The sequence below is a fragment of the Aphidius gifuensis genome, linkage group LG1 (genome assembly GCF_014905175.1).
Source record: "Aphidius gifuensis isolate YNYX2018 linkage group LG1, ASM1490517v1, whole genome shotgun sequence".
Lineage (NCBI taxonomy): Eukaryota > Metazoa > Arthropoda > Insecta > Hymenoptera > Braconidae > Aphidius > Aphidius gifuensis.
The window spans coordinates 22,514,015-22,527,102 of NC_057788.1; the positions used below are offsets into that span (position 1 = coordinate 22,514,015).

Genomic DNA, 13,088 nt, shown 5'->3' on the forward strand with positions numbered 1-13,088 from the left:
TTTTTCAAGTTATATTTTATTATTTTATCTTTTTTTTTTCTTTTTGCGAATTAGCGAGGTAGATGTATTTTCTTAATGATGATAATAATAGTGTTACATTGTACATAAATGATTAACGTGTAGCTAGACACTCTTAAAAATAAACAAAAAAAAAAAAATATCACGATAAATTATTTTTTATAAAATATATTAGTATAGGTTTATTTAAAATTTATTCATCCATGAAGTTACATTTCCTGCTTAAAATAATTTACCTCATGTGACTAGATCACGAAACGAATAGCGGGATTCATGTGACCTCGTGAAATCATGAAAAATAATTCAGTACAATCACAAATAAAATATTCGTGACAAAAAAAATATATAATTTTATTGCATATATCACGAAAAAATTAACAACATTTTCATCAATAAAAATTATATTCAAATGTAAATTTTTATACTCAATTAGTTTATTCTTAATTATTATATATTTAGTAAAATTAATTTAACCTTGATTGAAGTAAAAAAACAAATAAACAAACAAAAAATTAAATAAATATATAATTAAATTAAAAACAAGTCAGGAAGTCGTTGGATGCTATCCAAGTTTTACAGTATATATGAAGAAATAAAATAAGTAAAGTGGGACCCCGTTTAAAATGCCAATAAAACAGTCAAGCTGAATATATTTAAGTATTTTAGTATCTTTCTCTGTGTATATGTGTATGTTTAAAGTGTGCAATGAAGATATATATTTCCTCAAGTGACCACTCAAGTGGTGTCTGACCTACGGCCTTGAGACTGTGAATTTTCAAAGTACATCTTCAACAGCCATCAATATATACTCAAATAAATACTTGAAAAAAAAAAAAAAATGATAAATTTTTAAATATCTAAAATTTAAATAAAAATATAGAAAGATATATAAAAAAAAGAAAGAATCACCGTTAGAGTGAAGGTAAATTGTTAATGCATGACACTGAAAGAGAGTCATGATGTGTGTGACAGTCAACAATTTTATCTCAATATATGCATACTCGCTTTTGTTGACTTAATTTTCCAAATATTTGCTAATTGTCAATCAAAATAATACTTGAAATATTCTGTTAAAAATAAACCGTTATTTAATTTTTTTATTTGATAAATAAATTAATCAAAAAATTATGTTTTTATAACTGTTAATAATTTTTGATTTATGTATATATAATTAATCATGATTTTTATTGATTTAAAATTAAATGAATGTAATAAATTGACATGTTAATTAATTGATATTTAATTTTTTTTCAATTACAGATAGAGGATTTGAATATCGTCAGGGTAGAATGGCGTTACACACAGAAGCACCAATATCAAAAATTAAAAGAGAACAAACATTTAGAAATATATTGGCAGCTAAAAGACGACAATCACTTGGTTTAAAAAGACAAGATGTAGCAAGAAATAATACAAAAAAAAATGATAAATTATCTGTTGGTAATTTAAAAGATTCATTGGATATGCTTGAAGCTGAAGAAACACGTCATGGTGTATTTGTAACAGGACCATTGGGTGATCAACAAGCATCAGCAATTATTGATACTGATGATGATGCTGCTGCTGATATAATAATACCAGTTGTTGAAAAAATAATAAATATTAATAATAAAAATGAAACATCAATATCAACAAATGATGTCAATGATAATGCAAATAAAAATACAAGTCAATTATTAATAAGAAATTTAAAAAATCAAGATGATAATAATAATCAAAATAATACGCGAAAAAAAAATACCGTTATTATGACAGAATCATTGTATAAACATTTTCATCCAGTAGAAAGTAACATTCCAGTTGAAGATATGACGCAATTTCTCTATTTTGGCCAAAAAATACAGCCAGAAAAAATAACGATAAATAATCATTCGAATGAGGTTACATCAGTATCACCATTATCAACATCATCATTACGTCGTAGTAGATATTCAACAAAACGTTCAACAACAACAACAACAATACCAACAATAAAAAAAGTACAAAAAGATGAAGATATAATGAATGATGATAATGATGATGATGATATTAATATAACAATTGAACCTAATAATAAATTACAAAAATCAAATAATAATAATAAAAATAATTATCGTACAAATAGTATATATCAACGTAAATTAACATCAACAGTATCATCAAATATAATAATTGAAAATAATGTAAATACAACAAATACTGATGAAACATTGAATAAAAATAAAAAATTAAAGTTGTCCGCTCACGCGAACCAGATGTTAACTGGTAATCCAAGTGAAGGAAATAAAACCCACCGGTCCAACATTATCCGGGACTCGACCCACATACCTGACCAAGTAAACGGTACTGAAAGTGAAAATATCAACGTTACAATGACCCTTTTTGATACAACAATAAAATATAATATAGAACAAAATAATAATATAAAAAATATTGATGATCGTCCATTTATAAGAAATAAAAAAAGTCAAGAATATACAATTATTGATGAAGAAAATATTAATAATAATAGTGATAATGATAATATTGAACTTGAAGTTATTAAAAATAATATTGTTAAACCAAATAATGTTGAAATCACAACTGAAAGTGGAGAATTACAAACAAGATTATCGACCTGGATGTCAGTTGACCCAGTGACATCAACGACAATAAATTCAACTCGTGTTGATATGTTCAATGAACTTTCATCTCCAAGTAGTAGTAGTAGTAGTAGTATTCCCACAACACCAAGTAGTCTTAATCAACACTATTCATCCCTGCGAATTGTCGTAACAGAACCAATGCCAACAACTTCTTCGTCGTCTTCTTCTTCTTCGCCATCTTCTCCTACTACTACTGTTGATACAACTACAACTACAACTAATACATCTTCAGATATCAACAACAGCCCAAAGGATACCGTTAGCACTGTAATTCCAAACCGTTCCACTTTATCTCAAGCAAAAAAAGACCCCTCCTCTTCTTTTTCTTCGTCTTCTTCTTCTTCCTCCTCTTCATCTACCTCATCATCATCAACATCTAAAAATTTTATATCCTCAAAATTATCATCACAATTATTAAAAAATAATCAACAAGAACAATTGATTAATAATCAAACAACAATACAAAATGATAATGAAAATAATAATAAAGAAGAAGAATCACCTGTTGCATCAATACAACAAATGCATCCATATGCATATACAATAACAAATATAACACGTTTATTACGTAATTATACTGGACCAATGGAAACATTAATGACAATGACAACAGAATTAACAACACAAGTGACAGTTGAAACGACAATGACAACATTAACATCAACATCAAATGATATCTTTACAAAAACTACGACTAAAGATGCTGAACTGCTTCCTCCACTTTTAGTCGACGTTGGTATAGAGTCGATGCGCGAGCGACTTGATGCCAGTGCCGAGTCGGCAGTCGTACAAACCAGTTCGTCTGTTCAACAACAATTAAATTATAAAAATATTAATACCAATTTATTAACAATTAAAAATTTAACATTAAAAAATGTAACATTAATTGAAAATTTATCAACAACTGATAATTATAAAAATATAAATGGTATGGAATTTGATACATCAACAATACGATGGAATTATACAAATGTCAAGGACAATATTGATAAAGATAATAATAGTGATCGTAGATATTTAAAAAAATCAGCAAGTGCAGTGTTAAATCAACGTACAAGTGAAGAAAATATACGTGATTTAAAACGTAGAAGACTTGTTGATATAACAGGTAGACGTAATAATAATAATAAAAATATTAAAATTGAAAATAATGATAATATTAATGATACTAAAAAATTTATTAAAATGAGTGAAAATAATATTATGGATAAAAAAATTATTAGTGAGGATAGTCAAACGACATTATTACCAGATATATTTGGTATAAATGATACAAAAATTAATAATAATGATACTATTGTTGATGTTAATTTAAAAAATTCAAGTGTAAGTGAAAATTTAAAAAATTTATTATCGGTAAATAATACATCAAGGTCATTAAATTTAACTAAAAGTGATTTATTAAATTCAACAATTGATGATGTAACAAATTTACCAACAACATATATCATTGATAGCAATAATAGTACACCAATAATTGAATCAACAACATTAACAACAATTGAAACAACACAACGTGATCTTGAACCAGCTGAAATACAAAAAATGTATAGATCACAAACGACAATATTACCAGAACCACCAATAACAACACTACCTCCAGATTTATTAACATCGATAAAACCAGATATTATAACATCAAAATCAAGTGAAAGATCACCTGAAGTACGAGGAAGAAATTTATCAGATAAAACAAAGGATAAGGATGATATTTTACCGATAATGCATCTTTACAATACATCAAATATATTCAATGGTAGTATGATGATACCATCAGATACAAATAATAAAAATAAAAAATTAAATATTAACAATAATAATAATAGTTATAATAATAATGATGATGATGATGATAATGCACCATTATTAACAACATTATCAACGGAAAAAGTAACACAAAAATTACCAAAAATATTAACAACATCAGTAATTGATAAGTCAACAACAACAACAACAACAACAACGACAACATCAACAACAAATGATCCAATAACATTGTTGACTGAATCCAAAGATGAAATGAATTCAAGATCAAATAAAAATCATCAAGATCCATATAAAACAAATTTAAATAAAACAAGATCTAGACCAACATTTTTTAATTCAGGACCACCAGAATATAGTGGTTATCATCCAGAATTAAATGATAGTTATTATGAACAAGGAATGATATCAATTGGACCAAGAGAACCAATTAATATTAGTGAAGTTATAACAAAAAGGCATGATGTTGATGCATTTGTTAATCAAGATACAGTTACATTTATCAGTTATATATTAGCAACACTTGTTGTATTTCCAATAGCCATTGGTGTTGCACTTATTCTTCGAAGATTAATTTTAAAAAATCGAAAGGTAAATATATATTTTAAAATTTACAGTAAATTATTATTACTTTTTATATATTTTTCTTCTTCCTCTTCTGGGAAGTAATGATACTTTTGGAGGACATTGTTGATGGAATAAATGAAGGTTGTGTGCACATTGGGGGACCCTTTGAGTAACGATAACTGGTGTGGATAACGAGCAAAGTCATGTTGAATAAAAAATATATAAATAAAATTCACCGTAAAATCAAGTCAATTTACTTTCAATCATTTTATATGTACACTCTTCATCATCATCATCTTGATTTTTATTTTTTTTTTATTTTTATTAATTAAACATTTATTTATTTTCTTGGATGACATGTAGGCGGATATTATGACAATTTTATGTCACACAAAGTACATCGACACACGCGCGCGTGACTTTTTTAAATATATCTTTTTTGTTGTATTTAATAATGTTTTTTTTTCTCAGTATGGCGAATTATATTCTCGTTCGACGGATTGTAAATATACTTCACGGATAAAGATCGCTCATAATGATAGTGCTCGAATTGCATACAAACGTGAATTGCTGATTACTGGGTGATTAAGTGAATGAATTCGTCGTGCGATCGAGGCCGACTATTAATTTATATCGTGTCATCCTTGTGCTGCATTCATCCGGCAATCATAATTTTTATTATTTTTATTTTTTCGGTTTACCCAAAGATAGTACAAAAAAAAAAAAAAATTCAAAAATTAAAATTGATATTTTATTAATAATTTTTATACACACGTTTGTGTTGGACCTTGATACGAGGTCGACTCATCTTCATATATAACTTTTACAATTTTTTTTTAAATATTATTCATATAATATTTTTTAAATTTTATTATTTTTTTTTCTTGTCTCATTCTTTATTATAATTTTTTTCATTATTTTTCTTTGTATGATCGTCGTGTTGAATTGTTGAAAGATAATCATGTAATTATATTTAATGATTGATCCTAGATTTTTGTACTCGTTAATTGTGACGGATGTCTTGCTATTATTATTTATCAGTTTTGTATCGATGTCAATCTGTAATTTTTTTAAAATAATATACAAGTTAAAATAACTAGCGAGAAAAAATAAAAAAAAAAAAACAAATAAACGTTTTGTCTATTTACAGATTAGGCCAAGGATTGATGTTTATATTTGATTTTTGTCGATGACTAAAGTGTGATTATATTATTGCTTGTGGCGATAAGATTTATTTTTTCATTAAATTCATTATTTATATTCCTTATTTGAATTTTAACCGAAGATGGAATAATCATTAATTTTTATAACAAACACACTTTACTCATTTTAATATTTTTCTTTTTATTTTTTTTTTAATTTTTTATAAATTACCAATATGTTTTTGTACTTGAATCATTTTTTATTTTTTAACGTCTTTTGTCGTGCTACTCAGAGTTCATTCTCTCTTGCTGTCGGGTTGAATTTAATTTATGCCGAGGTCCAGTCTTTACGATCAAATTCGTTCCATGTTAAAAGGGCTTTACTTTATATCCAAGTCTTTGCCAGGGTCACGCCTGAAAAAAGCCCCTGATTTTTCTTGTTTTATATATTTTTTTTTTTCTTTTTTTTTTTACCAAGTGTGGGTTGATTCTTAAATGCAAAAAAATAATAATTCTTTTTTTTTTTTTTTCTGCATTTGTATACGCTTGAAAAGGTGCCTTCAGGGTCGATAAAAATTAACAACTGTTTTTACTTTTTTTAAGTTTGTATTGTGTATGTGTGTGTGTTATACTCATTTGATTCATCAATTGCGTATATTTAAGAACTTGACAATGACCGCAAATATATATATTTATTTTTTTAATTTTCAATATATTTATTTTTATTTTTTGCATTATCATTCATAAGCAATTAGCCCCAGGAGATATTTGAAATTTATATCATTACCAAACACCATCTTTTAAATTAACCTTGATACAGGTGAAATCATTCAAAGTCTCATTGTCTTAACAATATAAATATATTTATTCTCAAATAAAATAATAATATAATAAAATAATTAAAATATGATGAAATATTTTTAGTCAACTTGTTGAATTATTATATGTTATTTATTATTAGAAATTATCATCAATATTGGCGCCAGTATGTCGCAATAAATTGATTCTTGTTTTATAATTATTCATTTTATAATTGTGTAATATTAAAATTTAATTTAAAAATACCACTGATGACAATGAAATATAAAAATTCAAAAGAAAAAAAATAAAATAAAACCTTATTCTGCAAATATATATAATTATTTTGATGACTTATCAAATATTTTATTATGTTTTATTTGATGAAAAATAATTAAACAATGGTTTATTAATACGTAGTTGTAGAATTAATAAATATGTATGGAAAAAATATGAAAATTGCTGACGATATTTGCTTGAACAGGTGCTGGAAGAGTCGGATACGTCATCGGAGATAAGCTGCAGAAAAGACGCGTTGAATCTCGAGAATGGGGACTTCAAGACCTCGATAGAAAAGGCGATAACTAAATTACCAAGAATACAACATCTGGTAAGAATGAATGAATTTAATTTATTTTTTATTTCCATATAAATATTAGTTTTATTTTATTGAACTCAAATTCCATTTAAACAAATCAATTAATCACGCATGTTTATATAAATATATTGTCATTTAAAATCAGTATCATCGAGGTTAATCGATGATTCAAATGTTACTATCAAGATAAAAATTGCAAGTGTATATTCACATATATAATTTTATAAATAATAAATAATTAAAATCAATTGTTAACAAAACAAGCGAGATTAATGTCATGATAATAAAAAAGTATTTATTTATTTAATTTAATTATACTTAATGATGAGCTTATATAATTTTAATTTAGTGTCATGATGCTGAAAAACCACCACCACCGCCACCACCACATTCACAAGAATCAAGATGGGAATTTCCACGTGATAAATTACGTTTACAAACTGTATTGGGACAGGGTAATTTTGGACAAGTATGGAAAGCTGAAGCTGATGATTTAACTGGTCATCAAGGTACAACAAGACTTGTTGCTGTTAAAACAGTTAAAGAAGGTTCATCAGCAAGAGAAAATGAAGATCTTGTACGTGAATTAGAAATAATGCAACAACTTGGTAATCATCCAAATGTTGTTACTTTACTTGGTTGTTGTACTGAAGAAGGTGAGATATATATATTATTTTTATTTTTCAAGTATTTTAAAAATTTATTTATAAGAAACAGAACAAAGAATTAAATAAATAAATAAAAAAATAAAACATCAACAATGAAATAACATTTCAAAATAGCCAATGATTGTCATCGTCTTTCAAGTGACGAATTCATGCATTTAAAATGTCAAGTAAATATTTATTGTCCAGTCTGTTGGCCACCGGGGCAAGAAGCCACTCGATCCAAGAATAAATAAATTATTATATACAAAGTAAATAAAATGAATATAAAAAAAAGGGTCTGACTTGTGAAGGAACGATGCAATAGAAAGAGCAAAAAAATAAAAATAATATGATGGAAAAAAAAGAGTAAAAATTGATCAAAGATGAGATGTTTGTAAAGACGAGAAGAAGACACAAGAAAAGACCATTACGTATTTTCTTCTTGTCCATATATTCGAATAAATTTCCATATGTATTTGATACGTATGTGTTTACGTTGTTTTATAACTATTTATATTTCATTTTGCAATTTTTTATTTATTTTTTTTTTTTGCTCGTGAGAGAGATCCATGCTCACAATATCTCACTGGACTTGGCTGATATATATTTTTTTTTTTTCTTTTGTTAAACACCGCGTGCAAAACGTTTTTAACGTCGCGTGATCAAACTTCTTGGTGGGGCTAGCTTGAAGGTGATAGACAGAAATTATCATTTATTTTTTTATTTCATTTAAATTTTTTCACACGATATTGAATATTCAATGATCTCTCCGCGTGTCTCGCTCAATTACCACTGAACATCTTCAATATATAAATTGTTTTTAATATCCGATCATTTTTTATCTCTTTCATCTGTATTTTTTATTTTTTTATTTATGATTATAAGTATGATCTTTTTTTTTTTTTTTTAAATATATTTGGGACCACCGTTAATACTGTCGCTGCAATGCCCAGGAAAAAGTACAAAAATTTAACACTGTACTTACAATAAAAAATGATATAAGAGGAAATTTATGTCTTGTGGTTCAACGCCCACTTAGACGAAATATTTATACACATACACACTTTCAAATAATAATTTTTTTAAATTTATTTATTTTATTTTCGGGTGTTTAATGGTCTAAAGAAAGGGTCATTCGTGGTGACTTTTTTTTTTTACGTTTCAAAAAGGGAAGAATAATATGCAATTTTTTAAATTTTTCATTTTTTTTTTTTTACTCTGAGTACAATAGCTTGGGCAGATAAGTTTAGGTTTGAATTTATTACTTTTGAATATTATACACTTGGATTTAACAGTCAACGTAACAAAAGAAAATAAGATGAAAAAAAAATCATATTATGTTCAGTCGCAATGCAATTTTTTTACCTTTTCTTCTTCCAGTTTTTTTTGTATTTTTTTTCTTTCAATCTTTTGAAATTCTTAATACATTTTCACACTAGTCAACGAATGAATTTTTTTTGTTTTTTTCTGGTAATAAATAATGTTGATAAATAAAAAACTAAAATGTTAAAAATTAAAATTAAAAATATGCTATTTTGATTGCACTTTTAAATGTGTGAGAGAATTAATTGTTATGCTAAAATTGTTGTCGATTTTTTTTTTTTATCATAGTGAGCGGTTTCAAGTTGTATTTGTTGGAAGTTTTATCTGTAAAAGACATTTGAGAATTAATTGTTTTCATGACTAAAAACTAAACTGGCCTCATAACATGTTATTTGTTTTTTTTTTTTTTGTGAAGACAGAGTTATAAACATTTATAGCTACCAAGACTATCAACAGACACACTCACTGATTTCTTATCACATCTACCTGTATTTCAAAATTTTTTTTTTTACACTGAAATAATAAAACATACCTACATTTTTCTTATATTTATAAATTTTTATTGTTTTTTTTTTTTTTTACAAACACATGAGGCTAATATAAACTCAACGTTTATTTTACGATTTCTCTGTAATTTTTTTTTATCGTTTTTTATATTTTTTTTTTTGTTGTTTAATATTTTTCAATGCTAATCTCCGGTTAGTTCAGTGTTCATTCAATAGAAAATAAAATAATATTTTCATCTAAAAAATTGTTCATTTAGCAGCTAAATTAAAAACGCTATTTTATTTCTTTTTAATTTAATTAAAAATTCTTATTTATTTCAATACTTGTATGTACTTTCAATTTTTATTTTTAGATACATGATATTTTTTTTTTTATCTTTTCATTTTTTTCTTATTATTCAGCATATAAGCTGTCGAATTTAATAACACTACGATAAGAAAAAAATTTTTTTTATGTCCATTTACGTATTTACTTTTTTTTTTATTTGAAAAACAATTATTACCAACAATGAGCTCACTTTATATCGCTTCAACAAAGAAAAAATATAAATATTAAAAAATAAAAATAATCACGACATAACTGGGAAATGAATCTTCTTACAGTTCCTGGAATTAAAAATTTATTTATTTTTTCTTTAAAATTAAGCTAATTTATTATTTAAAGCTATAAAGTTATGGTTTTTTTTTTTGAAAAAAAAAATTAAAAAAATAAAATATCTAACAAGTAAATTATTTACAGAGCCTCATTACTTGATACTGGAGTATGTAATGTATGGAAAGCTGTTGGCATACCTTCGGGATCATCGAACAAGACAGGACTTTTACAACTTTAGTGAGGACTCGGCGGCACTGACCTCAAGGGACCTCACTGTATTCGGTTACTGCGTTGCTCGAGGCATGGAGTACCTTGCCTCAAAAAAGGTACATATATTAATAATAAGCTCCACAAAAATATTCACTCATTATATCATCTCAATTGGAATAATTTTTCATAACGATAAGTTCATAAAGTAATACGAAAATTAAACAAAAAAGGTTTGTAAAAAAGCAAGACATAAAAAATAAATACACAAAAGTTGTACCGGTTCTTCTGGTCCAAGATATTTGATCGCAAATATTTGTACACTCATGTGTATAAAGAACCACTACGGCAAGAAGAAAGAAATTTAAGAAAAAAACAAGTTTAACGAAATTGATAAATCCAATATATATATATTTTAATATAAATGATAAGTAAATATATACATATTTAAAAATTGTATAAGGAAAAAAAGAGATAAAAATGTGGCCGACTGACGCACTTTGATATTCAATCGAAAATGTGTGTCGCGTTGTCACCCCAGGTTGTCTTGTTTTGCGGTACAACATCAAGGTCGACACCACTTTATAATAATACAAGCCCCTGAATGACAATAAATATAAATTAACAAACTCCAAAGAGGCGCCAACCTTTCAATAACATTTATTTTTTTAATAATATTTCTTTTTGTTTGTATCAATTATATTTGCATATAATTATTGTCGATACAAAGTCTGTAATATTAATTAATAAAAAAATAAAACAACATTGATGATGATAATGCTGATGATGCACAAAAGACAAAAGAAAAATTTTAATATTTAAAAAATAATTATGAATTGTAATTAAGTTATTCAGGTCGTTGTCAATACTATTGAATATAAAAAAATATAAATAATATGTATTAAATGTAGAATCTGGTACGAATGTTAAAATGCAAAGAACAAGACGAGTTCGATTGGAATAACTTTGGACGATTTATTCTAATTGGAAGTGCACACAAGTATTCGCATTTATGGATATCTGTAATTGGACGATTCTACCTCGTAGAATGTTGTATTATTTTTTTTAATCTATTTTTAAAATACAAATTATTTATCAAAATTCCATTTACAGGCTCACTCGCTTGTTAACTTGAATAAAAAATTATTTGACTAATTTTCTCATTACTATAAAAACTCACAAATGAAAATTAATTTTAATTAATTTTATTTGAAATTTTATAAATATTCTTTTGTCCATTTGTTTAAATTATTTCAATGGCTATGATGAAAAATCAATGATAGCTAAAAAAAAAATAATTAAAATAATTAAATGTGTGTTTGTTAATATCGTTGAGTTGCATCTGCCAAGGCAGCTGTAGATATTTGCATACAATGAAATTGCTTTGGCATCAGAAAATGTGACATTGAATATTTATCATTATTATTATTTGTTTTTTTGATAAACAAAAGATGAATTTTTTCTATAAATATATATTTCAAATGTATATAATCATAGTTTTGTTAATTATTGATTAAAATACGGAAACAAGAAAATTGCACTTTGTGGTAATGACAAGTTCTCTGTGTAGTAACATCAGCAATGCCGACAAATGCCCATAAATAGTAAAGTAACTGTCGACTATAGTTGATAACAAACCACGAATAAAAAAAAAAAAAAAAACGTTTCTACGGAAATGGCTTTGTCTGACAAGATGCACTTAGGCACTTCCGCCTTTACGATATTCCGACAATTAATAGACATCTTGTTAATCCTAACATTATAAAAGTTTTTTTTTATTTAAAAACATTTTACCCAAACATCAAACAAATATTTATTTTTTAATTTACGTTTTATTTTTTGTTTAGATTATTCATCGTGATTTAGCAGCGAGGAATGTGTTAGTTGATTATAATAAATTATGCAAAATAGCTGATTTTGGTATGTCAAGATTGGCAAATGAGGATGGTGAATGTATTGAAACAAGACATGGAAGAAATGCATTACCAATAAGATGGATGGCACCAGAATCATTAATTTATTCATTATTTACAACTAAAACTGATGTTTGGAGTTTTGGTATACTCATGTGGGAAATTGTTACACTTGGTAAGTTGATAATAGTATTCTTTAAATTATTTATCATAACAGGAAGTTATTATTTCATGATGGGAGATTATTTTTTTATATTATCAGTTTAATGTTTTTTGATTTGTTGATTATCACTTTTTACAAAAAGATTTGCTAAGAAATAAATAAATAACTAACGGGTCTTCTAATATTTTAAATCTTGTATTATTGTTATGATTTATTGAGTTTT

General features: G+C 25.8%; 1 protein-coding gene across 2 annotated transcripts in view; it reads left to right on the top strand.

Annotated features, from left to right (window-relative positions):
* Window positions 1–13,088, top strand: part of LOC122853075 (probable serine/threonine-protein kinase nek3) — a 77,987-nt gene that overhangs the window by 63,228 nt on the left and 1,671 nt on the right. The window contains exons 4-8 of one of the 2 annotated variants that reach the window (XM_044153320.1): window positions 1,279–4,997; window positions 7,398–7,523; window positions 7,861–8,167; window positions 10,727–10,908; window positions 12,637–12,877. In XM_044153320.1, the coding sequence (XP_044009255.1) occupies window positions 1,279–4,997; window positions 7,398–7,523; window positions 7,861–8,167; window positions 10,727–10,908; window positions 12,637–12,877 (4,575 nt within the window). Of the gene's footprint in view, window positions 1–1,278; window positions 4,998–7,397; window positions 7,524–7,860; window positions 8,168–10,726; window positions 10,909–12,634; window positions 12,878–13,088 lie in introns of those variants that run through there. The other variant, XM_044153329.1, reaches the window with a different exon arrangement.